At 39.4% G+C, this 27,710-nt stretch overlaps 1 protein-coding gene across 2 annotated transcripts in view; it reads right to left on the reverse strand.

The window, feature by feature from the left end:
• Positions 1-27,710, reverse strand: part of LOC115228079 (DNA-directed RNA polymerase III subunit RPC2) — a 139,033-nt gene that overhangs the window by 69,325 nt on the left and 41,998 nt on the right. For both annotated transcript variants that reach the window (XM_029798751.2, XM_036513923.1), the window contains 11 exons: positions 27,437-27,518; positions 24,491-24,640; positions 22,732-22,848; positions 21,088-21,273; positions 20,291-20,404; positions 18,369-18,479; positions 13,909-13,998; positions 11,868-12,030; positions 8,999-9,152; positions 6,598-6,672; positions 4,083-4,181 (listed from right to left, as the gene is read on the reverse strand). In XM_029798751.2, the coding sequence (XP_029654611.1) occupies positions 4,083-4,181; positions 6,598-6,672; positions 8,999-9,152; positions 11,868-12,030; positions 13,909-13,998; positions 18,369-18,479; positions 20,291-20,404; positions 21,088-21,273; positions 22,732-22,848; positions 24,491-24,640; positions 27,437-27,518 (1,341 nt within the window). The remainder of the gene's footprint in view (positions 1-4,082; positions 4,182-6,597; positions 6,673-8,998; positions 9,153-11,867; positions 12,031-13,908; positions 13,999-18,368; positions 18,480-20,290; positions 20,405-21,087; positions 21,274-22,731; positions 22,849-24,490; positions 24,641-27,436; positions 27,519-27,710) is intronic.

Below are 27,710 nucleotides of genomic sequence, written 5' to 3' on the forward strand. Positions count from 1 at the left end.
GGAAAAAATAATTGAAAGGAAAAAAGCTTGCAGTCTATGTTAGCTGCAAAAAAGAAAAACTGCAAAAGGATAATCAGGTTGAGACCTCATCTATGTGTTTGTTTTGCAAAGTGCCCTTGTGTAAAAGGTGCTTTGGACAGTTTCACAATGGATATATAGTAGAACTATATTTTGTTATTTCATAATAATACTATTATATATTCCTTTAATTTTATTACAAATAATGTGAAAGTGAGAAATACATATTAATTAATTTTTAGTATGTTACACACCTGTATTTACCTTTGCCTCCATTTTTTTATTTGATGCATTCTGTTATGTAAATATATTCATTAAATTGTATAAGAGTACATAGCCACTGGTATATTGATTAGTAAAATAGTTTTGTACTTTATTTTCAATGAAAATGCTTTAATAAAACATCGAGAAAGAATAAAATCTTGTGCCAATTACACCTGTATTTAATTAATTCAAATTAATGTTCCTCATCTTGAAAAGTGGCAAAATTGTTGGTGGTTGCCATCTGGGACAATTTTAGTAACAAATCAAACAGGCAAGATGCATTAAGAACTTCAATTTTAGTGTTTATCCATAATGTTATTGCATTTTATATCTGTTAATTAAATTTACTGTGGCACATAAAAAGCACCATTCGAGTGTGGTTGATGCCAGTACCGCCTGACTGGCCCTCATGCTGGTGGCATGTAAAAAGCACCATTCGAGTGTGGTCATTGACAGTGCCGCCTGACTGGCTCCTGTGCCAGTGACATGTAAAAAGCACCCACTACACTCTCAGAGTGGTTGACATTAGGAAGGGCATCCAGCTGTAGAAACATTGCCAGATCTGATTGGAGCCTGGTGCAGCCTTCTGGCTTGCCAGTCCTCGGTCAAACCATCCAACCTATGCCAGCATGGAAAGTAGACGTTAAACGACAATGATGATAAAAGTCAAATTTAACCAGCAAGACCAACTAAAATGGCATAACTATAATTCACTTGCATAAAAAGCACCCACTAACAAAATTTCAAATCTGTATGTAGAAAATTAACAAAGTTACAAGCAAATATTGTGGACACACCTTTTGAACCTGAATAATTCAAAAGAACGTGAACAAATAAGCATTAGGTTTGACAGATTAATATGAACATTAAAGGGTTAAAGGTTTTGGTTGAACAAATCAACCCCAATATTTATGCTTTTAAGTTTAGTATTTATTCTATCAGTCGCTGTTACTGAACTGCTAAGTTATGGGGACATAAACAAACCAACACTTGTCAAATGATGATCGGGGGCACAAACTCAATCATTTATGATGTGCTTCCACACAGTTTCCATCTACCAAATTCACACACACAAGGCACTGATTGACCCAGAGCTAGAGTAGAAGATAAGAAGACTCTTGCCTAAGTTGCTGTGCAGTAGGACTGAACCCAAAACTACACAACAAAGGAAACTTGTTAACCACATCACCCTCACTAAGAAACCCAACCCTGTAAACAACAGGCATAAGTTTTGAGGGCAGAAACCATTTCACTGCTGGTCTAACAGTAAAACATAATAGACCTTATTTGAGGAGTTTACTTTCAAAACCAGTCTAAGTACTCATTTGGTCGATTTCATGACAACCATTAAAACACAATCTGCAAGCTGCTGGCTTCGTGCATGTGAAATGTTTTTCAGTCAAACTGGGATAGAAAGTAAGCTCTTCATTTGTTTTCAGGCCCAACATCAAATCCTTGGGTGTTTTTAGCAGAGTTCACCAAGTGTATTGCAAGGATTCCCACAAGGTCCCAGTCGACAATTTGACAATGACAATGTGGTTCTTAAGGAAACAATCAAGGAGAGCATGAACAGACAAAATGTCTAATGAAGAAGTGATGACACAGGCTATGAAAAATAGAAAACTGTTTTGTGAGATTTCTTGGTCATGTGATGAGGAAAGAGGGTCAGAAGAATTTAGCAATGACCGGAAAAACTGAAGAGAAAAGAAGCAGAGAAAGGAGAAGGATGCTACAGATGTCAAGCTTGAAGAACTGGTTGGGAGAAAGAGGCATTAATCATTAGGAAGTGAAACTGTTACAGAAAACAAAGAACAGAGAATTGTAGCAGGGCAAGATTGCCCGTGTCCTATATTCTGGACATGGTGCCAAAAGAAAGAAATGATTGTCTTCTGATACACCACTTCCCTTCTACTTCCCCTCTGCATGATATCAGTGTTTGTGAAAGAGTGCTGATGAGAAAAGGTTTACCAGTAGAGGCCCACCATCAGCTCAAACAGCAATAACACACTCAGATATGGTTACTGTGCATATGTAAAACCCGCTAAGTCCAGCATCACACCACCTCTCTTAACTTGATTTATCAGCTGCCTCTAAGGCTCTCCAAGCTCCTCCCAATTACTTCCTCTACATTGAAGACAGTTTTCCTCGCCTCTAACTTTGTGAAATCTTCCAACCCAAGACATATAAGTAGTAAATCCTGCTGAAAAATAGTCCACGTTTACAACACTTTATTCTCACTTACCCACTGCACAAACAAACACACACATACACATACACATACACACACAATAAAACTGCCTAAATTCACCTTCACCACCCCATCACACTCACCAGAAAATGTCTTCAATCACTGAAACCCAACAATATGATCAGTCTTAAAGTAGTATTCATTTCATTTCCCTCAAACTGACTCACTCCACACCTATGCTTCTCCCTGGTCTTGATGGTGTTATGTACCTGTTTCTCAAATGTTGTTGGTACTTTCTTCTGCACCAGCTTTCACTCTTCTTTCAGTTCTGTCTTAACAATGGTGCTTAACAATGGAGCAGTGGAAAACTACCAGTGTCATTCTTATGTTCGAAAAGGGCGACTACATATTGTCCAGTCAATCTTATTAGTTGCATTGCCAAACTGATGGAATCCTCTGTCAGAGAAATACTCTGGAACTTCTGGAATTCTCACAGCCTTATCTGGCCCTTGCAATTTGAATTTATCCCTAACTCCAGCTGCTGTGATCAACTTATTGAGCTTCTTGAAGACATCACCCGGGTCACTGATGGTGGCTCATTGGGTGGAAGTTGTTTACTTTGACTTTGCTAAAGCTTTTAATTCTGTGCCACACAAAAGACTTATAGCAAAACTCTCTGCAATGGGTGTGAAAAATGATCTTTTTTAACTGGTTGGAGTCCATTCTCAGCTGATAAGAGGTAGTCACGGTTCTAGGACAGCATTCTTCACCCTGAGATGTCATCTGGTGTACCACAGGGATCTGTTCTTGGTCCCCTTTTGTTTGTTGCATACATTAATGACATAGATGCCAACTTAAAGAATGCTACAGTACTGAAATATGCAGATGACATCATGATGTACCTTGAGATAAAAAGGACAGATCTTGAACACTATAGATCTTTCCTGCAATCAGACCAGGACACAATACAACAATGCATCATGGACTGGCAACTCAAGCTGGCTGTGGACAAGTGTACCACCATGCATTTTGGGAGAAAAAAGAAAACCAGTGTCCACATACTCTCTCCACAACACTAATATCAAGAAGTCTTCTTGTGAAAATGACCTGGGCAGCAGCAATTTGCAATGGACAAAGCACATCTCTAAAATTGTCAAGAAGGCTGAGGGTGTCTTGGCATCACTCAGCAAGACCTTTGCCAGCCACTCTTCAGCTATCTATTTAAGGATGTATGTGGCTATGGTGCAGCCACACTTGGAATTTGCATCACAAGTCTGGAATGCCTATCTTGCTCAGACATTCACCTGCTGGAAACTGCAACCAAATGAATACCCTCCATCAGGCATCTACCATACTCTGGCGTTAGGAACAGCATCCAGCTGTAGAAACTTCACCAGATCAGATTGGAGCCTAGTGCAGCCTTCTGGCTCACCAGCCCTCAGTCAAACCATCGAACCCATGCCAGCATGGAAAGCAGACATTAAATGATGATGATGATGATGATCTAGCAGCCATGAGTGCAACTGCCTAACCACTAGGCTATGTGCCTTCACATTGACAATTATAAAAACAGACTGCAGCTACAAAAACCACTGACAAATGTTTTACTTACTCTTTGATGTGGCCTTCATTTAACGCAATCATACAATCATTTTCTTCGTTCACATCAAGATATTCCACAAGACCTTCTTTCAGGAAATCTTCAAAACTCCTGAAAAAATGGCAAAAGCACAAAGAATTTTTTAATTTCTTTCAAATATTATGAAGACTTTTAAATTCAACAATATTTCAGTTGAAACTGAGATAAACAAATTTTTGTTTATTTTCAACTGATTTGTAGATCACAGCTTGACCTTTTTTTTTATGCCAAACTGCTTCGAGCCCCTGCATTCCATGAAATTAATTGTGTTTTTAAATTATCTAAATTAAAACCTTCCACCAAAATTTCATGTTAATTTATATGTTCCAAACACAAAGTTAATAAATGACAGATATTTTAATAGGCGTAGGAGTGGCTGTGTGGTAAGTAGCTTACTTATGAACCACATGGTTCCAGGTTCAGTTCCACTGCATGGCACCTTGGGCAAGTGTCTTCTACTATAGCCTCAGGACAACTAAAGCCTTGTGAGTGGATTTGGTAGACGGAAACTGAAAGAAGCCCATCGTATATATGTATATATATGTATGTGTGTATATGTTTGTGTGTCTGATAACCAATGCTGGTGTGTTTACAACTCCATAACTTAGAGGTTTGGCAAAAAAGACCGATAAGATAAGTACTAGGCTTACAAACAATAAGTCCTGGAGTCGATTAGCTCGACTCAAGGTGGTGCTCCAGCATAGTCAGTCAAATGACTGAAACAAGTATAGGAGTAAATTAACTGAAACACAGGCAGTGAATTTCAATAGTAATATGGTAACAAAAGGGGTAAAGGACAACATCATCATCATCGTCATTTAACATCCGTTTTCCATGCTAGCAAGAGTTGGATGGTTTGACAGGAGCTGACAAGCTGGAGGGCTGCACCCGGCTCTAATTGCCTGTGCTGGCATGGTTTCTATGGCTGGATGTCCTTCCTAATGCCAACCACTTTACAGAGTGTACTGGGTGCTTTTCATGTGGCACCAGCACAGTAATCTTTTACGTGCTGCCAGCATGGATTTAAAAAATAAAATACTGGTGGTAAATGCATGTTTATTATTTGTCAGGGAATCAGACTGCCTTCTTCCATTTGACGACAATCTGCAGTTGAACTTCACTGAGGTCAACTCTGTTCTATTGGCCTTCAGATGATAAAAGGCAAAATACAAATCAAACACTGGAGTCAATCCAACTAACAAACTTCTGGTCAGGAATGGCTGTAAGATGTTTGACTCCCAACCACATGGTTCTGGGTTCAGTCCCACTGCATGGCAACTTAGGAAAGTATCTTCTACCAGAGTCTCAGACAGACCAAAGCCTTGTGAGTGGATTTCATAGACAGAAACAGAAGGAGGTCCGTTGTTTGTGCATGCGTGCGTGCATTAAAAAAGCCATTAAAAAATCAGTAGAAGTGACTTTTTTGTGAATTTTCTATCCAAAACCCAATCGAAATGCCCGAAACTTGATACGCCAATTGAATGCCAGCTAGCTGTATGTGATTGGTCGGAGATTTGGACAGTACTCGCGTGTATGTGTGCACGCACGCAGCTGTATATGCATGCACTAGCACTATGACCCGGCGTTGCCGGGTCATAGTGCTAGTATATATATATATATATATATATATATAGATATATATATATATATATATATACGACATGCTTCTTTCAGTTTCCGCCAACCAAATCCACTCACAAGGGTTTGGTCAGCCCAAGGCTATAGTAGAAGACACTTGACCAAGTTGCCAAGCAATGGGACTGAACCCAGAACCACAAGGTTGGTAAGCAAGCTACATACTACACAGCCACTCCTGCAAATATATCAGTCTACTGAGTAGTTGGTGTTAGGAAGCACATCCAACTGTAAAAATCCTGCCAAAACATTCACAGAAGTCTGGTGCAGGCTTATGCCAGGCCAGCTCTTGTAAAACCGTTCCGTTCATACCAGCATGGAAGGCAGACGTTAAACAATGATGATGATGATAATGATGATGATGATGATATCGACGCTTGACAACCAGTGTTGGTGTGTTTATGTCCCCATAACTTAGCACCTCAGCAAAAGAGACTGATAGAAAAAGTACCAGGCCTTAAAAAAAAAATAAGTCAAAATGTTCGACTTGAGATCGAACGGGGTCAATACATTCAACTAAAATTCTTCAAGGTGGTGTGCCCCAGCATGGCCACAGTCTAATGACTGAAACAAGTAAAAGATAAAGAGATGTCTATGCAAGAAAACCATCATCATCATCACCACTAGCAGTAATAAGAGGGTGATGGATTTACAGAATTACAAGGGCACTAGATAAAATGTTTTAGGTTCAAATCCAGCTGAGGTCAACTTTACTGTTTATCCTTTCAGGGGCCAATAGAATAAAGTATTAGGTACTGCTTACACACAATGTGCGAGTTGTATGCTTACGTGTTGTGTGATTGTATCAGGTGTGTACTGCTGTAGGTTTATGAAACAATAGAACAATATTTACCGAAATCCTTGAGAAAGTTCTTCAATATGTTTATTGGTAACCAGAGGGATGCTTTTCTTGACAATGATGTAAGGTCTGCGAAAATAGAAGTCAACCATTTCAATTATAAAATATTCCAAACTTAGGTAAAATTCTTAGAGTGTAAAATTTAGTAATAATGAAGAAACACATTTATTACAATTATTTCATGTCACTAATTAAAATAGTGGTCTGCTAGTTGTGTACCATGTCAAAATAGTAAATCATCACCATCACTGTTTAATGTCTACATATTTTGTGGTTGCATGGGTCAGAAGATTCTTTGTTGAGAGAGGTTTCTCTATGGTCAGATGCTCTTTAAGGCATCAATCTTCACCTGTTTCCACCTAAGGTAATTTTTCCTTAAGTCTTTCAAACAATGAACACTCAATGGCCTGACAAGCTTTCTTGGAGTCATCATCATCACCATCATCGTTTAACGTCCATTTTCCATGCTGGCATGGGTTGGACAGTTTGACTGAGGTCTGGAAAGCCAGTGGCTGCACCAGTCTCCAATCTGATCTGGCAAAGTCTCTACAGCTGGATGCCCTTCCTAACACCAACCACTCTGAGAGTGTAGTGGGTGCTTTATACATGTCACTGGCACCGGGGCCAGTCAGGCAGCACTGGCCTCAATCACGTTCAGATAGTGCTTTTTACGTGCCACCAGCACGGGGGCTAGTTACAGGGTACTGGCATTGGCCACATTCGGATAGTGCTTTTTATGTACCACCAGCACAAGAGCCAGTCAGGCAGGTCTGGCATCGATCACCTTCGGATAGTGCTTTTTACGTGCCACCAGCACAGGGGCCAATTACAGGGTACTGGCATTGGCCACATTTGGATAGTGCTTTTTATGTGCTACTGGCACGGGAGCCAGTCAGGGGGCACTGGCCACAGCTACAATATTGGTTTTACTTGACTGAACAGGTTTTCTCAAGAGTTATAAGTAAATAAGTATTATAAATAAATGAACCTCAGCCAAACCGTCCAACCCATGCCAGCATGGAAAACAGACGTTAAACAATGATGAAAATCAAACCCCTACAACATTCTAGCGATGGGACCACCACACAGTAATTTGAACACCTACCATTACAGCAACTTACGGGTTCAGCACGAGTTCAATGCAGAACTAACACACCGACTCTTACGACTCCTACTGAACCTCTCATCTCAACCAAGATGCTACTCTTTATAAGAGTCCATTCTTCCAATCCCCCAGGGTTGTCAATGACTCTTACCACAAAACAGATGTAATAAAACTGCTGAAGGAGGTGGGGAGGGGGAATATAATAAGTGCCTAATAACCCTAATATTTGACTGGTACTTATTTTATCATCTCACATATAATCTGACTACCCCACCCCTAAAGGACGAAAAACATTGGTGACAGTAGTGCAATTAGACTCAGAAGGTAAAGGGAGGTAACTAAATACTGCAAGGAATTTAACGAGGTCACACGTACTACAAGTAGCGTATTTTGATGTGTATAAGGAACCCTTTGTATAAGGAACCCCCTAACTCTGGGGGCTTAAAATTTGGAAAAACGGTTTTGTAAGGGCTAAAAAATTAGGTTAAAAAAATAGGGGAGTTTCTTATACATGGATTATAACACTATCCATGTATAAGAAACTCCAATATTTTTTAACTATATTTTTGACAAAAAAGGGTTCTTTATACATGTTAAAATACAGTAGTTTAACCAGGACTATGGAAATTACACCAACCATCACTCCCACAGCAGCCCCATTATCTAAAGGTCACAATCCCTTAAACCCTACAGTTACAGGATTATTTACATTGCCAATATCTGGGAAGCAGATACTGACTGCTGCTGTCTTCTGCCATGGTTGGTTGGGACCAATGGCAAAAGAGTATTGTTGAATTTACAATAAACCCTTACTTTGTAAACTACTTCTTTACAGAAACAGGATGACCAAAATGAAATCATCATAACCAGGAAATGAAACAAGGGTTGCAGACTCAGCTCACCAGGAGATTACTTTTACAGTGGCACAGGCATGGCTGGGTAGTTAACATTGCTTCCTAACCTTGCAGTCTTGGGTTCTGTCCCACTGCAGGCAGGTGTGTGCATGCATGCACATGCGGCCTTGTCTTGACATCACGTGATGGTTGCAAATGAGCATCACTGTCATACAAGAGATGTTATTTATTTCCAGTCTTCTGCGTCTGGTCACAGAGAAATATTACTTTGCTTGGAAACAGGAGGATTGGTGACGGGGAAAAGCATTTACCCATAAAAAAAAATCTGCCAAGGCAAATTCCATCTGACCCATGCCAATATGGAAAAGTGGACATTAAAAGATGATGATGATGACACACAGAAATTATCTAAGCTGAATATAAGGAAACTACTCACCTGCACAATCTTCCACCATCTGTTGCAATATAGACACACCTGTGTTTATGGTTGGGATAGACCGAAACAAACTCACTGATGTAACCTGCTCGTCTCATGAGACGGAATGTGTTAATGAGACGACGGTAATCACGAATAACACCAAGAATGTTACCTGAATAAAACAAAATAAAATAAAATAAAAAGACTTTATAAAACAAGATTTGGCGTTAGGAAGGGCATCAGGCTGTAGAAACCTTGCCAGATCATATCAGACCCATCCAAACCATCCAACCCATGCCAGCATGGAAAGCAGATGTTAAATGATAATGATGATGATGATGTAAAAGAATTTCGTTTATTTTTATCATTTTAGTCAGGTGGGAAGGCAATATCCTTGACCTTTAACAGGGTATCAGGAACTAGCGGAAGGGAGGAAATCTAACCCAAGTGCTTGCAGCAGAATGGACAGTGCTAAAAGCACCCAATATACTAGGTGGTTTGTTAAACCAGACAAAGCATTAAGTTCATTATTTATATTATTTACATTCAACAGATATTTGTCCTCATCTTGTTTGTTGTTAACGTTTCAGCTGATATACCCTCCAGCATTCTTTGGCTGATATACCTGGGTTCTCATTCCTAAGGTATTTTTCGATGTTATTATTATTATTATTCAGGTCACTGTCTGAAATCAAAATCGGAATCTTAGGGTTAGTAGCCTGTGCTCTTAACCACTATGCTACACACCTGTGGGCATATGGCATAGTGGTTAAGAGTGCGGGCTACTAACCCCAAGATTCCGAGATCAATTCCAGGCAGTGACCTGAATAATAATAATAATAATAATAATAATAATAGCATCAAAAAATACCTTAGGAATGGGAACCCAGGTTCAAAATTTCCCCAAGACATCTGATGAGGGCTAGAGGATATATCAGCCGAAACGTGTTAACAAAAAAGATGAGGACAAATATCCGTCAAATGTAAATAGTGTAAATATTCCAGAGTCATGGAAATGTTGCTAAATCATGGAGTTCATCATCATCATTATTATCGTCATTGTTTAACGTCTGCTTTCCATGTTGACATTGGTTGGATGGTTTGACTGAGGACTGGCAAGCCAGGAGGCTGCACCAGGCTCCAATCTTATCTGGCAATGTTTCTACAGCTGGATGCCCTTCCTAACACCAACCACTCCGAGAGTGTAGTGGATGCTTTTTACATGCCACCAGCACAGGAGTCAGTCAAGCAGTACTGGCATCGACCACGCTTGAATGGTGCTTTTTACAAGCCACCCACACAAGGGCCAGTCAGGCAGCAATGGCATCAACAACACTTGAATGATGCTTTTTATGTGCCACCAGCATGGGAGCCAGTCAGGCGGCACTGGCACTGACCACACATGAATGGTGCTGTTTACATGCCACCAGCACGGGAGCCAGTTAGGCAGCACTGGCAACAACCATGCTTGAGTGGTGCTTTTTATGTGTCACCGGCACAGGAGCCAGTCAGACAGTACTGGCATTGACCACACTTGAATGATGCTTTTTATGTGTCACCAGCACAGAAGCTAGGATGCAAAACATATTTTCCTCATTGACGTTTTTGTAATGTGAGAGTTAATAAACATAGATTCAATAGGAAAGTATATTTTGCTTTGTTGCAGTAAGATTTTCAAGAGCACAATACTTATGTAACAAGGGGGAATGTTTCTATATTGAAAATATGTGTAGTTAAGAAGCTTGCTTCCTAACTACATGGTTTCAGGTTCAGTTCCAATGCATAGCACCTAGGATATGTCTTTTGTTATAGTACCAAGCAAACTGAGGCCTTATCAGTGGATACGGTCAACAGAGACTGAAAGAACCCTCATGGTGTGTGTGTTTCTTTATTTTGATATTGTATCATAGTTGTAAACGAGTATCACTGTCATAAAAACAGTGTCCGTCATTTCTAATACTCAGCGAAAACATGTCTGGCTGGACAATAAACTTTGCTTGCAAAGACCTATTGAGGCAAGTGAAATCAAATCAAAATCGCTGACATGGCCAATGACAGCACTGTCTGATTGGCACTCATGCTAGTGGAACATTAAAAGCACATCCAAGCGTGATCGTTGCCAGAGCCACAGATTGATTGTTGCCAGCATCGCCTTACCAGAACAAGTGACGGTGGCACGTGAAAAACAACATTTGAGTGTGGTCGTTGCCAGTGCCACCAGATTGGCTCCTGTGCAGGTAGCACGTAAAAAACACCTTTTGAGTGTGGTCACTGCCAGAACCTCCTGATTAGCCCTCATGCCAGTGTCAAGTAAAAGCACCCACTACACTCTCGGAGTGGTCGGCATTAAGAAGAGCATCCAGCTGTATAAACTTTACCAGATCAGACTGAGCCTGGGGCAGCCTTCTGGCTCACCAGTCCTCAGTCAAACTGTCCAACCCATGCCAGCATGGAAAGCGGACATTAAACGATGATGATGAGTAGAGCATGGTGCAGCTCTCCAGCTTACCAGTTCCAGTCAAGCCATCTAACCCATGCCAGCATGGAAATCAGACAACTGATGATAATGATGATGATGATAATGTTGGCAACAGAAAGGGCATGAAATTGTTGAAAATCTGCCTGAATAACCGCTGGCCAACTCATGCAAGTATGGAAAAGTGGAAAAGTAGATGTTAAAACAATATATACAATAGGCTTCTACACAGTTTCTACCAAATCGTCAGGGGCTTTAGCAGAAGATACCTGTCCAAGATGCCACACAATGGAACTAAACCGAATATTATTAATACTTAAATAATATTTTTTTTAAAAAACACATAAAATAGAAAAAAGAAAGATGTAGAAGTTGGTAACAAAAAAAAAAACAAAAACCAAAACTACTCACCATTTAGAAAAACGAGATACACTAAATCACTGGACATTTCTTCCCCGCTGAGAAGCTGGATGTCTTCAACTCCAAGATTGAAGGCAAGTCGTATTATCGGTGCTTCATTTAAATCTGTTGTCACATGAGTCATAAGAGCAAGATTTTTCACCAATCCACAGGACTAAAATGACAATATAATAAAATAATAATAATAATCTATTCTACTCGAGGCACAAGGCCCGAAATTTTGGGGGAGGAGGCCAGTTGATTAGATCGACTCCAGTATGCAACTGGTACTTAATGTATCGACCCTGAAAGGATGAAAGGTAAAGTCGACCTCAGCGGAATTTGAACTCAGAACATAAAGACAGACGAAATGCCGCTAAGCATTTCGCCCAGTGTGCTAACATTTATGCCAGCTTACCACTCTTATTATTATTATTATAATAATAAAAATAATAACAATAACAACAATCCTTTCTACTATAGGAACAAGGCTAGCAATTTCAAGTGAATAAGTAAATTAATTACATCGACCCCTTAAAGACAAAGTTAACCTCAACAGAATTTAAAATCAGACTATAAAAACTGATGAAATTCTGCAAAGCATTTTGTTAAGCATGATAACAATTCTGCCAGTTCACCACCTCAATAATTAATAAATCAGGAGCTTGCTTTCAAAACTGGTTTAAGTGCATATTTGGTTGATTTCATGATAACCATTAAAACACAATCTACAAACTGCTGGCTTCATGCACGTGAAATATTTTTTAGTCAAACTAGGATAGATGCCATATAGACAGGAGGCAAATCTTAGTCTTCCAATCATAGTCAGATGTATTTAAGTTGTTGTTTTAAACTATTACACAAAAGTCATTCTCAAGCATAGATCTGGTTTTGAAAGTAAGCTCTACAAATGCTCTGATGCAATATCAGACAGTGGCTCTCATGGCTTCTGAGCTTAACTGATTGGAAATGTTAACATGTACATGTTTTGTCTTGGTATAAAAAAATGGGCTATACTAAATATTCTGCTCAATACCACAGATTTCTTTGTCATTTGCTTGACCTTAACCAGCTGAGCATGTCCCTTAGTAGCTGTTGATATGTGCATTTCTGATCGCAAGCAGGAGTAGTGGAGGAACATTGTAGCCATGTATTCAGAGGAATTCTTTGGAGTTTGAATAATTCACCTCTGGAAACATGGCTGTTTTGTTCATGATCCTTAAACAAAACTTATTCAGGAACCTTTTGAGTAGTATGGGCTACTTGACCTGAAGAAAATTTTAACTGGGCCCCACTCTTTTTATCCCTTCCCAGCGCCACCCCAATCACTTACACCCTCATTTCTCAAATGTGAGCAGTCATGTATCTCCACCACAGCAAAAAACCTGTTTTAATGTGGCTCCTTATACTTTTATCTCCTAGCATAAAGCTGCTCCCTTGGAGTTCATAATCTTGCAGTCATATACACAGAAATGTAGAACTACACTTATTGTGGGATTTAGTGGAGAACAACTTCTTCCCCTAGAGGCTTCATTGTCTTAAAAACACAACATGCTCCAAATTTTGTCGTTGGACTGGACTTTGACATCAGCCTGACAAGCTACTGCACACATCCAACAACTGTTTTATTTGTTGATTTCTGTATAAGAACAGAAGTTTTCAGGTAGCTCCAAATGATTGAGGTGGTATCTGTCACACCAAAACACCAGTGTCAGTTACTGACACCATTTAAAGAATATTGCATTTTTAAAAAACAAAGTCTCTAAGATGGCATCCTTTCAGACTAAATTCCTCACCAAGTACTGTTCCAGTTATAAAAATAATGCCAAAGCAGACATTAGAGCTTGGTGCAGTCCTCTGGCTTGTTGGCTGCTGTTAAGCTGTCCAAGCTAAGCCAGCATGGAAAATGGACAATTTTACTGTCATGTAATTTCTTCTTTAGTTATTTTTTTTTTTTTTTTTGCAATATGTTAAATAAATTTCATTTACATATAAAGAGAGTAAAACAAACTTTAGTTTCAGATGTTTAGAATAAAATGAAAATATGGCTCACCTCTCCTTCTGGTGTATCAGACGGACAAAGCATTCCCCATTGAGAAGGTTGTAATGAACGTGGACCACTAACTTTGCGAGTTTTTTCAAACTGCAAAAGAGAAAGCATTTTTGTTATTTTAAGAATTGCCAACACCACTAAATACACACACACAAAACATAACCCACAAACACTATATCATATACACAGCATTCAACCCATGCCAGCATTGAACATGGACGTTAAATGATTCTGATAACAAGGATCATTATCATCATTATGTTCAATTTATTATTGAATCAACAAATAACTAACTACTAGTGAGTCATAAGTAATTTTTACTACAACCATTATTTATTTCTTTACTACCCACAAGGGGCTAAACACAGAAATGACAAACAAAGACAGACAAACAGATTAAGTCAATTATATTGACCCCAGTGCGTAACTGGTACTTATTTAATCGACCCCGAAAGGATGAAAGGCAAAGTCAACCTAGGCGGAATTTGAACACAGAACATAGCGGCAGACAAAATACCACTAAGCATTTCGCCCGGCGTGCTAACGTTTCTGCCAGCTCACCGCCTTACTATTATTATTATCACCATCAAAGGCAGTAAACTAGCAGAATCATTAGCATGGTGGACAAAAGGCTTAATGATATTTCATGTGTCTTCTTGTTCTCTGTTCAAATTCCGCAGAAGTTGACCTTGCCTTTCATCTTTTCAGGGTCGATAAATTAAGTATCAGTGAAACACTTGGGTCAATTTAATCAACTAGTTCCCTCCTCCTAAATTTCAGGTCCTGCACCTTTTAGCAGAAAGGATTACTATTATTATTATTATTATTATTATTAAGGCAGTGAGCTGGCAAAATCGTTAGCACAATGGGCAAAATGCTTAGCGGTAGTTCATCTGCTGCTATGTTCTGAGTTCAAATTCCACCAACGTTGACTTTGCCTTTCATCCTTTCGGGGTCGATGTAATAGACTAGTCCTCTCCCTACTAATTTGAGGCCTTGTACCTCCAGTAGAAAGCATTATTATTATTAGTATTAAATTTATGTCGAACACCTGCAGTCACGTGTAGGACGAATCTGGATATCTGCTGAAGCCATTGTGAAGATTGCCCCGCCAACCTCCTTTGGCTGGGAGGGGCAAGCAATTTTTATTTGTCTAGTAGCTGTAACAAAAGAGGTAGTATGGTGAACCCGTTTGAAAGGGCTAAAGACAGACACTTTCCTCTTTGGTCAAGCCCTCAACAGCATTTTCAAGTTTCACTTGAGAAGGAAATTGAAGGTGGAGAGGGAAGTGTTGCCTTGTAGTAAGTTTGTTGAAAGGTAGGGGAATGTTAGAAGAATGGCCAGTGTAAAAGGACCAATTCTGAGCTTGCACCTGTAAAAAAGGAATCAAAGGAGAAGGGCTCTTAGCCTGTTGTTCAGGCACCCGTGGCTTTTGTGGGGTTTTCCAAGAGGACCTTAAAGCGCCTCCTCTATTGGGAGCTTTAATTTTTTCAATTGTTATTGTTATTACAATGTGTACATGTGGAAAATCCATTTTCCACATGTGCAGCCATCTGGTTCACCAGCCCTCAGTCAAAATCGTCCAACCCATGCTAGCATGGAAAGCGGACATTAAACGACGATGATGATGATATATATAGATGCAAAAAAGTTGAATTAGACTCCTCCTTTAATTTGGAGGATTCCAAAAAAGATTCCTAATATTAATTCTTCATATTTTGCTGGTAGCTTACTGGCATAAATTTGTGAATATGAAAATAATACTTGTATGTAATGTGTTGTGAATATATGGAAAGAAATCCCATAAAACTCAACAATTTTGTTAAAAATAGAGAAGAGATGTTAAAATATATAAGAGAATTTTAAAATTCTCTTATATATTTTAACATCTTCTCTTCTCTATTTTTAACAAAATTGTTGAGTTTTATGGGACTTCTTTCCATAAATTCATAACACATCATATATATATATATTCAGTGGAGGTGCAATGGCCCAGTGGTTAGGGCAGCAGACTCGCGGTAATAGGATCGCGGTTTCGATTCCCAGACCGGGCGTTGTGAGTGTTTATTGAGCGAAAACACCTAAAGCTCCACGAGGCTCCGGCAGGGGATGGTGGTGATCCCTGCTGTACTCTTTCACCACAACTTTCTCTCACTCTTACTTTCTGTTTCTGTTGTACCTGTATTTCAAAGGGCCGGCCTTGTCACTCTCTGTGTCACGCTGAATATCTCCGAGAACTACGTTAAGGGTACACATGTCTGTGGAGTGCTCAGCCACTTACATGTTAATTTCACGAGCAAGCTGTTCCGTTGATTCGGATCAACCGGAACCCTCGTCGTCGTAACCGACGGAGTGCTTCCATATATATTCAATGTGCACAATAGCAAGGAAAAAATAAATGAATAGTTACCAGAGTAACAAAATTCAAATATGTGCCAAGGATATTACAGCCTATTTATAAAGGTAGAAATTCCAGGGTTCAGTAAAATGTTTTTGTATACCATGGATAAATTAAGAAACAGAGTCAAATACAGGTGTTATTCAAATCTTTTATACATCCAACATATGTTTCGAAATGATTTGAATAACACCTGCACAAAGAGAGACAATGAAGGGTATTGAGATCCCTTTTGTCTTATGAGGTACAAGGTAACCTCACTAGTACTGGTGCCAGTACAGTAAAATGCACTCAGTACAGTCTGGTAGGTGTTAGGAGGGGTATCCAGTCAGAGAAATCTGACCAAAAGAGAACAAGCAAGCAAGCAAGACATGGTCCTCCAACATGACCAGAGAGAGCAAAGCTCTGTGTAGGATCTAACTCACACTATGACAACCTGACCAACCAAGCCAGCATGAAAAGCAGAAGAAAGCAATACTGATGATGGTGGTGGGGTTGGGTGAGGATTATGGCAGTGGTGATGAAAAATAAAATTTTTATTATTAAGCAGGAGTGGCTGTGTGGTAAGAAGCTTGCTTCCCAACCACATGGTTCTGGATTCAGTCCCACTGCATGGCACCTTGGGCACGTGTCTTCTACTATAGCCTCGGGCCAACTGAAGCCTTGTGAGTGGATTTGGTAGATGGAAACTGAAAGAAGCCTGTCTTCGTCATCGTTTAATTTCCGCTTTCCATGCTGGCATGGGCTGGACGGTTTGACTATGGGCTGGCAAGCCAGAAGGCTGCACCAGACTCCAATCCTGATCTGACAAAGTTTCTACGCTGATGCCCTTCCTAACGTCAACCACTCCAAGAGTGTAGTGGATGCTTTTTTACAAACGGTGCCAGCTGGTACAAATGTTCCACCAGGTGGACACGGTGTTTGGCAACACACTTATCAATGTGCTTTGTTACATGCCACAAGCAGGCTGCACCAGTCTCCAATCTGATCTGGTAAAGTTTACAGCTGGATGCCCTTCCTAACATCAACCACTCCGAGAGTGTAGAGGGTGCTTTTTACGTGCCACTGGCAAAAGGGCCAGCCAGGTGGTACAGGCACTGACCACACTTGAATGGTGCTTTCTACGCGCCACCAGCACAGGAGCCAGTCAGGTGGCATTGGCAACGACCACACTCAAATGGTGCTTTTTATGTGCCACTGGCATGGGAGCCACTCAGGCAGAAATTTGTGGTGTGTATGTGTATGTGTGTTTGTTCCCCCCAACCGTCACTTGATAACTGGTGTTGAGTGTGTTTACATCCTGTAACTTAGTGGTTCAGCAAAAAAGACCAGTAGAATAAGTACTGGGCATACAAAGTGAAAGTCGATTTGTTCAACTAAAGGTGGTGCTCCAGCATAGTCACAGTCAAATGACAGAAACAAGTAAAAAAATGAAAAGAAAAAGAAGCTGGTTTTTGAAGCAAAGTCTTCTAACTTTACAACATTGTGATGAAAAGTTTAATTTAAATATAAAAGTTGTGTATCAATATACCATGGAACCAGGAAGAGTCTCAGACACTGGCATCAAAGAGTTAAAGAGATTCATTTACGAGATGGAATCAAACAATGTATTCAATATTAGAATTTCAAGCATTGGAAAAAAATTAGTCTTGAAGTTGTTTGATTCTTGTCAAAATTGATTTTGTAGAAGAAAATTGGAGAAGTAACTTCAACGTGGTGGCCCGACCTGTTAAAAATAGCAGCTAAATTCTTTCAAGCAACACCCAACATTAATTATAAAGGAGGGACGCATTGGGTACTGAAGTCTTAGATCTATAAAAAGACAGGATGGTCATGGATAGAGTATTTTTAATCACTGGTCTGCTCAAGGAGGGATGACCTAGTGTAAATTCTTTCAAGCACCACCAACATACACCTGAATTATAAAGGAGGGACGCATTGGGTACTGAAGTCTTAGATCTATAAAAAGACAGGATGGTCATGGATAGAGTATTTTTAATCACTGGTCTGCTCAAGGAGGGATGGCCTAGTGTTAAACAACAACAGCCAATCTACATCTTACCTGACTTGTGATCCTAGTCATGTGACCAAGGGCTGATATGTAAGAAAGACGACAAAGTACTTGAGTCATGCCACCTCGATCCATCTTGAATCTTTTAATTGACCAATTCCCCTGCAAAGAAAAAAGAAAAAGCTCATCAGAGACTAATTATACACCTCTTTTATTTTCTAAAATTAATTTTAGTTACATTTGACGGATATTTGACCTCATCTTGATTGTTGTTATCATGTTTCGGCTGATATACCCTCCAGCCTTCATCAGGTGTCGTGGAGAAATTTCGAATCGGGGTTCTTGTTCCTTAGGTATTTTTCAATCTCCTCCTCCTCCTTCTGCTTGGAATCAAACTCGGAAACTTGGGGTTAGTAGCCTGCACTTTTAACCACTACACCATATGCCCATGGCTAATTATGGAGTGAATTTTAGGGCTTATAAATCTAATATTTTCCTATCCTTCCTTAATACCAGTTCCCATTTGCTACTCATATCCACACTCGGTCTGCTTAAGAGGTTGTTGAGTCCTAACATATGTGCTGCTGCTTTTAGTTTTCTTATTTCCCAGTGGTGTTCTCAGTCTATTATTTTAACCTTATCTCACAGGAGGGTATATCAGCTGAAACGTTCTGTTAACAACAAGATGAGGACAAATATCAGTCAAATGTAAATAATATAAATAATATACATAATTCCTCATCTCTTAAATATAGAACTAATAAACCTCATTAATGGATCATAAATCTAATGAAAATACTGGTTAGTTACCAATCTATAGAAAATTCAACTATAAGGTAACCTTATAAACCGTGGTTCATATATTTATATATTGGAGAATAGGGAGAGGGTGGAGAGGTAATTAATAAATTTAATTACATTCAAGTGTGATTGTTACCAGCGTCGCCTTACTGGCACGTGAAAAAACATTCGAGAGAGGTCATTGCCAGTGCTGCTGGACTGGCTCCTGTGCAGGTGGCACATAAAAAATACCATTTGAGCGTGGCCGTTGCCAGTACCGCCTGACTGGCCCTCGTGCTGGTAGCATGTAAATGCACCCACTACACTCTTGGAGTGATTGGCGTTAGGAAGGGCCTCCAGCTGTAGAAACTCTGCCAGCTCAAGATTGGAATCTGGTGCAGCCATCTGGTTCGCCAGTGCTCAGTCAAATCGTCCAACCCATACTAGCATGGAAAGCAGACATTAAACGACGATGATGATGATGTAATTTTATTTACTTCTACACCATGTGGCTGTGTGGTAAGAAGTTTGCTTTTCAACCACGTCATTCTGGGTTCAGTCCCACTATGTGGAACAGTAAGTAAGTGTCTTCAACTGAATCCCTAGGCTGACCAATGCCATGAATGGATTTGAGAAACAGAAACTGAAAGAAGCCCATTGTATATGCATGGGGAGTGGGGAGCATTACCGTCTCTTTGCCTTCATATCATGTGATAATTGTAAATGAATGTTACAGTCAGGCAAATGATGTCCATTTCCAACCTTCCATGAAAACATGATTGGCCACAGGGAAAATATTACCTTGCCTAGAAAAATGGGAGAGTTGGTGACAGGAAGGGCAGAATTTGTTGCAGATTTTCTACAGCCAGAGCCCCTTCCTGTTGCCAACCCAGGCCTGTTTACAAACTAGGCAATATTTCTTGATATGTTTTCCTCGGAAGACTAGAAACAAACAACACTGCTTGTATGATGGTGATGCTTGTTTACAACCTCAACAGATTCTATCAGACTGATATGAGCATGGAAAATTGAATGTTAAAACAATGATGAGGGTAGTGGTAGCATTGATGATGGTGATGAATAACAAACAAAAGAAACTGGTAACATTTCAAACACCAAGAACCCAAATCCTTGGTGAAAAGGAAGAATTGAGGGTTTTAAAATCCAAGAAATAATACCAAAATATATCTTACAGTTGATATGGCGTTGACCAAACCATTTGTGATTTGATCTTGTCTCATGTGTTTCACAATATCAAACTGAGTGGCTCTCTGTTTAGGGATGGTCATATCGGCAATTCTTTTCAACTGAAATAAACAAAACAGATTAACCTTTATCACAGAAAACCTGCCTAAAACCATGTCTGACTTTTATTATACAAAACCTTTAATTTTAAAATGTTCACTCTTAAATCTAAACCTGCCGTAACTTAGGACTCAGAACCTCCTTAAGCAACAAACACCAGATTAATTATTATAAGGTTAGGTATTTTATTAATTATTTTGACACCAACCCTCCTGAGACTGTCTCTGGATCATCATAATCATTTTAATGTCCCCTTCTCAATGTTTCTATGGGTCAGGTAGAATTTGTTGCAGATTTTCTACAGCCAGATGCCCTTCCTGTCGGCAACCCAGGCCTGTTTCCAAACTAGGCAATATTTCCTGATATGTTTTCCTCGGAAGACTAGAAACAAACAACACTGCTTGTATGGTGGTGATGCTTGTTTACAACCATCATGTTGTTCATTTCATGCCTTCCATGGAAACCATGTCCTGACCGCGGGGAAATACCACCTTGCTTGGAAACGGGTGAGAGCTGGCAACAAGAAGAGTATCCAGCTGTAGAATATTTCTCCAACCCATGCAAACATGGAGAAGTGGACATTAAAACAGTGATGATGATGATGATGATGACACAGGACTAAAAGAACAAAACAAAAGAGGAAAAAAAACAAAAAGAGAAAACCAAAACATGAAACCGTCCATACCTCACTGTTGAATTTCTTGAAAAGATCTTCAAAAAGCAAAGACAGCAACTGCCCGGCCATTTCTAACCGTTTATTCCCATAATAATCACGATCATCCATCTTAATACTGTCTCCCTGAGTCATAATCACCCGCCTCACCATCAGGGCAAGGTATGCTGCCTTCACTTTAAAATTCCACTGGACTACCTGAAAAGTAAATAATAACAATCACATATATATATATATATCATTGCTATTATGCAAAAGTGTTCTAAGTCCAAAACATTGCTTTTTCAGAAAATGAAAAAAATAGTTTCACCATTCCATAACAAAACTGTTCTACTACACTTTGACAATTTTTGACATCTTGGCATCTGAAGCAGCTGGAGATATGATAGCTTGACCAAAAATAAATATTGAAAAAAACACATTTGCCCAAATTTGGACATACAATAGTTTCACATAATAGGCAACGATATATATATATATATATATTATATATATATATAATCACCTTGATTACCTTGACCGACCAGTCCGTCGGGCATCCATTTGACACCACTGGTCACAGCACGCTTTCCACTCCTCTCTGGATTGCGCCTTTTTCATCCATGTGATCCCAATCATCCTCCTAAAATCGTAACTCCACCATCGAGGAGGCCCTCCGAGTGGTCATTTCCACTCCCACGGGTACCACTCGACAACTGTGCGGGTCCACCAATTATATATATGGTGGTAGTAGTAGTAGTAGTAGTAGTAGTAGGGGGGGGGGCATGACCTGTAACAGTGCGTCACTGCATTCACCATTTGTTGGTGACTCCCTACTACTCTTAGAAGATGACACCTTTGCACCACTCAGACAACAACCCTCCAACACGAGGACCTGTTTGGGCAGCTGTAGAAGGCCACTAAAAGAGGTTGAAATAGGATTGTTACTGGCAACAAAATGCAGAAGAAACGCAGGGTCCATTCTTTGATAGTCAAGTCCCTACACAGCAGCTGAGGTAAATTCCCTGTTTTGAAAGTTAATTTTAAACCAACCATCAAAATTCTTGTTAATTAAGGTTCCAAACACCAGCTTAATAATGAGTCATCTTACTACATTCTTTGTTACTTGCCAGTGCCACCAGACTGGCTCCCATGCCAGTGGCACGTAAAAAGCAATATCCGAATATGATCAATGCCAGTTCCCTCTGACTGGCTCCAGTACCAGTGGCACGTAAAAAGCACCATCTGAACATAGCCAATGCCAGTACCCCTGACTGGCTCCCATGCCAGTGGCACATAAAAAGCACCATCTGAATATGGCCGATGCCAGTACCAACTAACTGGCTCCTGTGGTGGTGGCACGTAAAAAGCACTATCTGAATGTGGTTGATGCCAGTGCTGCCTGACTGGCTCCCTAGCTGGTGGCACATAAAAAGCACCCACTACACTTTTGGAGTTGTTAGTGTTAGGAAGGGCATCCAGCAGTAGAAACATTGCCAGATCAGATTCGAGCCTGGTGCAGCCTCTTGGCTTTCCATATCAAACCGTCCAACCCATACCAGCTTGGAAAACAGACGTTAAACAATGATGATGATGATAATGATGAAATGCAGTGTATTTCAAAAGAAATATGGTAACAAAAGGAGCTAATAGTGAAATTGGAAATGCAAAACTTACAGGAACATGAGCAAGAATCACACCATGTAAAATATCTCTAGCTTCTTCCAGTTTGCTTTTCTTTGGTTCATTCCACATTCTGCGGACCCGCACTTTACTTCCGATGTACCTTAATGCCTAAAGAATAAAACAGAAACAATATAAAACAACATGGCTATGTGTATCTTGGTTTTGAAATTGGTGCCTCATGTCACTTGCATGTCATCATTGGCAACATGAAGGGCACCAGGCTGTCAAACACTCAGAAAACTCATTCAAGCCATGCCAGCACGGAAAAGCAGACATGAAACAATGATGATGATGACAGTGGTGATGATGGTGGTAGAGGTGGCAACGTTGATAGTAGTACAGGTAGTGGTGGTGATTTTGATGATTGTGGTGGTGGTGTTGATGACATTGATGGTGGTAGTGATGATGATGATGTTGATGATATTGATGGTGGTAGTGAACATAAAGACAGGCGAAATACCGCGAAGCATTTTGCCCAGCATGCTAACATTTCTTATTTGTTTATTGCTCACAAGGGGCTAAACACAGAGGGGACAAACAAGGACAGACAAAGGGATTAAGTTGATTACATCGACCCCCAGTGTGTAAATGGTACTTATTTAATCAACTCGGAAAGGATGGAAGGCAAAGTCGACCTCGGCGGAATTTTAACTCAGAATGTAAAGACAGATGAAATACCACAAAGCATTTCGCCTGGCATGCTAACATTTCTGCCAGCTCGCTGCCTTTCCAAATGCCAAACACTTCACAGTGTCGACTGAGTGCTTTTTAAGTAGCACCTGCACTGGCAGGGTCAAGCAAGTAACTTTGCAAGAAGAGGAATCTTTAAGAGGAGAGGGGACATTGGAGGAGGTGATGTTGTGTATGCCTCACTGCAGAGGAGCAAAAATAAAAACCAAGGAAATACAATAAAAGTCAATTGGACACACACAGTGAATATATATGATTGATGTTCAGTTGAAGATTTAGATGGAAAAATAGGAAAATAGGAGTGGAAATGACGTATTGGGTATTGATCTACATTAGAAAGAGGAAAAAGGAAGAAAAGAGGAAAGGAGCAAATAGAGTCCCAAGAAAAGTATAGGTCGTGTGTGTGTGTGTGTGTGTGTGTGTAGCATAGGAGGCAGATTACTGAAAAGGGGAAAGGAGCAGATAGAGCCCAGAGAAAAGCATGTGTCTTGTGTGTGTATGCATTGGGGGAAGATTATTGTCTTCTTGCTTTGACATTATGATAGTTGTAAATGAGCATCCGACATGCAGGCAGTATCAATTTCCAACTATCCGTGAAAAACATGTCTGGCCATAGGGAAATATTGTCTTAATTGGAAACAGACGAGGGCTGGTAACAGGAAAAGTATCCGGTGGTAGTAAATCTGCCCTAACAAATTCTGTCTGACCTATATAAAGCAAAGTGGAGGCTCATGGCTTATGGTTAAGATGTTAGACTCATGATTATAAGATAGTGGTTTTGATTCCTGGACTGGGCAATGCATTGTGTTCTTGAGCAAAACACTTCATCTCAAGTTGCTCTAGTCCACTCAGCTGGCAAAAGTGAATAACCCTGTGATGGACTTGCATCCCATCCAGGCGGGGAAGTTATACGCCATGAAACTGGCCCTTATGAGTCGGGTTGACTCGAAAAAGGAATTCTTTTTGCAAAGCATGGAAAAGCAGATGTTAACACAAAGATGAATCCAGCAAATGGGTTTTCTTATCATGATTAGAAATCCATGTCATTTCAAATACTCACCTGGTTACATGTGTAGACTTGAGCTTTGTGGCATTCCTCCATACAAGGAGCAATCGATGCTAAAACCTCTTCTTCACAACCAATCATCTGGATAATTTCTTGGTCACATTCAATACCCATACCTTTGAAGGCTATAGCAACAGGAATGTCCTTCAAAAATAATACAAAAAAATTACAGTTCTATGTTTAAGAGATGAGGAATTATGGACATTATTTACATTTGACGGATATTTGTCCTCATCTTGTTTGTTGTTAACCACTACATCATATTCCCATGGGCATATGGTGTAGTAGTTAAGAGTGCAGGCTACTAAGCCCAAATTCTGAGTTCGATTCCAGACAGTGACCTGAATAGTAATGATAATAATAACAACAACATTGAAAAATAACTTTGGAATGAGAACCCAGGTTCGAAATTTTCCCAAGACACCTGATGAAGGCTGGAGGGTATATCAACCGAAACGTGTTTACAACAAACAAGATGAAGACAAATACCCATCAAATATAAATAATTAACAAAAAAATTAACTTTTAGCAATTAATGACAGCAGCAGCAATAATAATGAAAATAAGAACAGGAATCATGCTGAGAAAAAAATTAAATTCTTTAACCATTTTCAGTATCACCACACTTGAGACATCTATGGTTCCATGATATAAAACCCCAAGATTTAAATTGTTTGTATTTAATTTAAGCCTCTCTCCAGTTACTCCCACTCTCTCTTTTATCATGTGAGTAGCCATATAGCTCCTCTGCAGCAAGAAACCTGGGGGCTAATACAGTTTTGCACCTCTCCTTGAAAAATGCATTTTTTTTTTTTTGAAAAAATTGTTTTCAGATTCCTACATTTAAGATGTCAGAGATTACAAATATGCAAACAAAACAATTTTTTTTTAATTTCACCCCTCCCCCGCCAATTAAAATTTTTGATTTTGTTTACTTTAAAGAGATCATAGGAAATTGACGAACATGTGCAAATCGAAATTAAATCCAGACAAAAACATTAAAGTGAAAAGAATTTTCGTTTTACTTGTGTTTGCCTTAGATAATCGTAAATAATAATTTAATGTAAATTAAATATACACTATTTTATGAGAAACAAACAATGTTTAATGATTCATGTTATAAAGTTTAATAAGGGGCTCAAATTTCATCCCCTTCCCCCAATTTTAAATTTTGAACTTTTTCATCCTTTAATTTATCTATCTGTCTATTTATCCCTGTCTGTTTATTTATAAAATATATTTGTCAACTAAATGTAGCGGTTCTATAGAAGACAGTGTTACTGTTGTTTATTGTCCCAGGAAGACATTCATATCTACCTATCTCTTTATACATATATCTATATGCTTTTTGAACTTAGAAGTTCGAAAACGTGGTTTCTTGCATATTCGGAATCTCTGTCATCTAAAACATAAGGGGAAAAAAATTTCGAAAGAGTTCAAAATTTTTAATTTTTAGGGGTGGCAGGGTTAAATTTTTTTTTTTGCATATTTGTAATCTCTGACATCTAAAACACAGGAATCCAAGAAAATTTTTTGAAAAAAATGCATTTTGCAAGGAGAGGTGCAAAACTGCATTAGCCCCAAAACCTGTTCTGATCTGATCTGACTCTTTCACTCATACTTAACCCCACTCATCTTATAATAAAACCATCTCCCTCTCTACTGTAGCCCCAATCAGTCAAAGGGGATTTCAATCTTAAAAGCAGCTAGGTGACTTCACTGCTGCTGGTGCCATGAAAAAGCACTCAATACACAATGTAAACTGGTCAAACTGACCAGCCCATGCCAGCATGGAAATCATACGTTAAACAATGATGATGATATAAAATTAAAATAAGTTTGAAAAATAATTTTTAATACGAGGGCAAGTCAAAAAGTAACGCCATTTTGTTTAGGATAGGTATAATTACCAACACAGGAACATGTATCATACATGAAAATGAAGCTGGTCTTCTGTGGATTACATCCCTACTTCTCAACATGGTCACCGTTTCTCTCAATAGTAATGTTCCACCTTCAAATGAGAGCATGTATCCCTGCCCTGTAAAATCCTATTGACTGTTCTTTGAGCCACTTGTTCACTACAGTTTTCACTTCCTCGTCACTGGACTATCATCTCTTTGGCCCCATGAAAGAGGGTTTGAGAAGCAAACATTATTCCAGTGACAAGGAAGTGAAAACTGTAGTGAAGAAGTGGCTCAAAGAACAGTCAACAGAATTTTACGGGGCAGGGATATATGCTCTCATTCAAAGGTGGAACATTGCTGTTGAGAGAAATGGTGACTATCTTGAGAAGTAGAGATATGATCCACAGAGGACCAGCTTCATTTTTACGTATGATACATGTTCCTGTCTTGGTAATTATACCTGTCCTAAACAAAATGGCATTACTTTTTGACTCACCCTCATAGATTAAACAGAGAGAAGAAAAAGTAAACCTTTAATCTTTTATCATCATCATTGTTTAACGTCCGTTTTCCATGCTAGCATGGGTTGGACGGTTCAACTGGGGTCTGGGAAGCCAGAAGGCTGCGCCAGGCCCAGTCTGATCTGGCAGTGTTTCTACAGCTGGATGCCCTTCCTAACGCCAACCACTCCGTGAGTGTAGTGGGTGCTTTTTACGTGCCACCTGCACAGGTGCCAGACGAGGCTGGCAAACGGCCACAATCGGATGGTGCTTTTTACGTGCCACCGGCACAGAGGCCAGTCGGGGCGGCGCTGGCAACGGCCATGTTCGGATGGTTCTCTTACGTGCCACCAACAATGGTATCACAGCTACAATTTCCATTGATGTTGATCGATTTTGATTTTGATTTTGAATTTTGATTTATGACAGGTGTAAACTATTTCGATTATAAATTATAATGGTTGCACACAAAATTGTAAACATTGTTATGTTCTGAAATAGCAATAAAAAGTCTAAGTTATTTCTTTATTTACCTCAGTAAAAATATTATGTTTCAGGTAATATCTACTCTGTTTGGTTATAACATATGTCTTACTTTTCCTCTCATGGGTGGAACTAAAAATGAAACAAAAAACATCAAATATAATAATAATAATAATAATAATAATAATAATAATAATAATAATAATAATAATTCGGTGTTTCGTTTCTGTATTTGGTTTGCAAGATTCTCAATGTGGATGCATGCGTTAAAAAATAAAACTCGTATCTTAGAAATGTCATTACACCTATAATAATAAATACATA

This window comes from Octopus sinensis, linkage group LG2, assembly GCF_006345805.1.
Source record: "Octopus sinensis linkage group LG2, ASM634580v1, whole genome shotgun sequence".
NCBI lineage: Eukaryota > Metazoa > Mollusca > Cephalopoda > Octopoda > Octopodidae > Octopus > Octopus sinensis.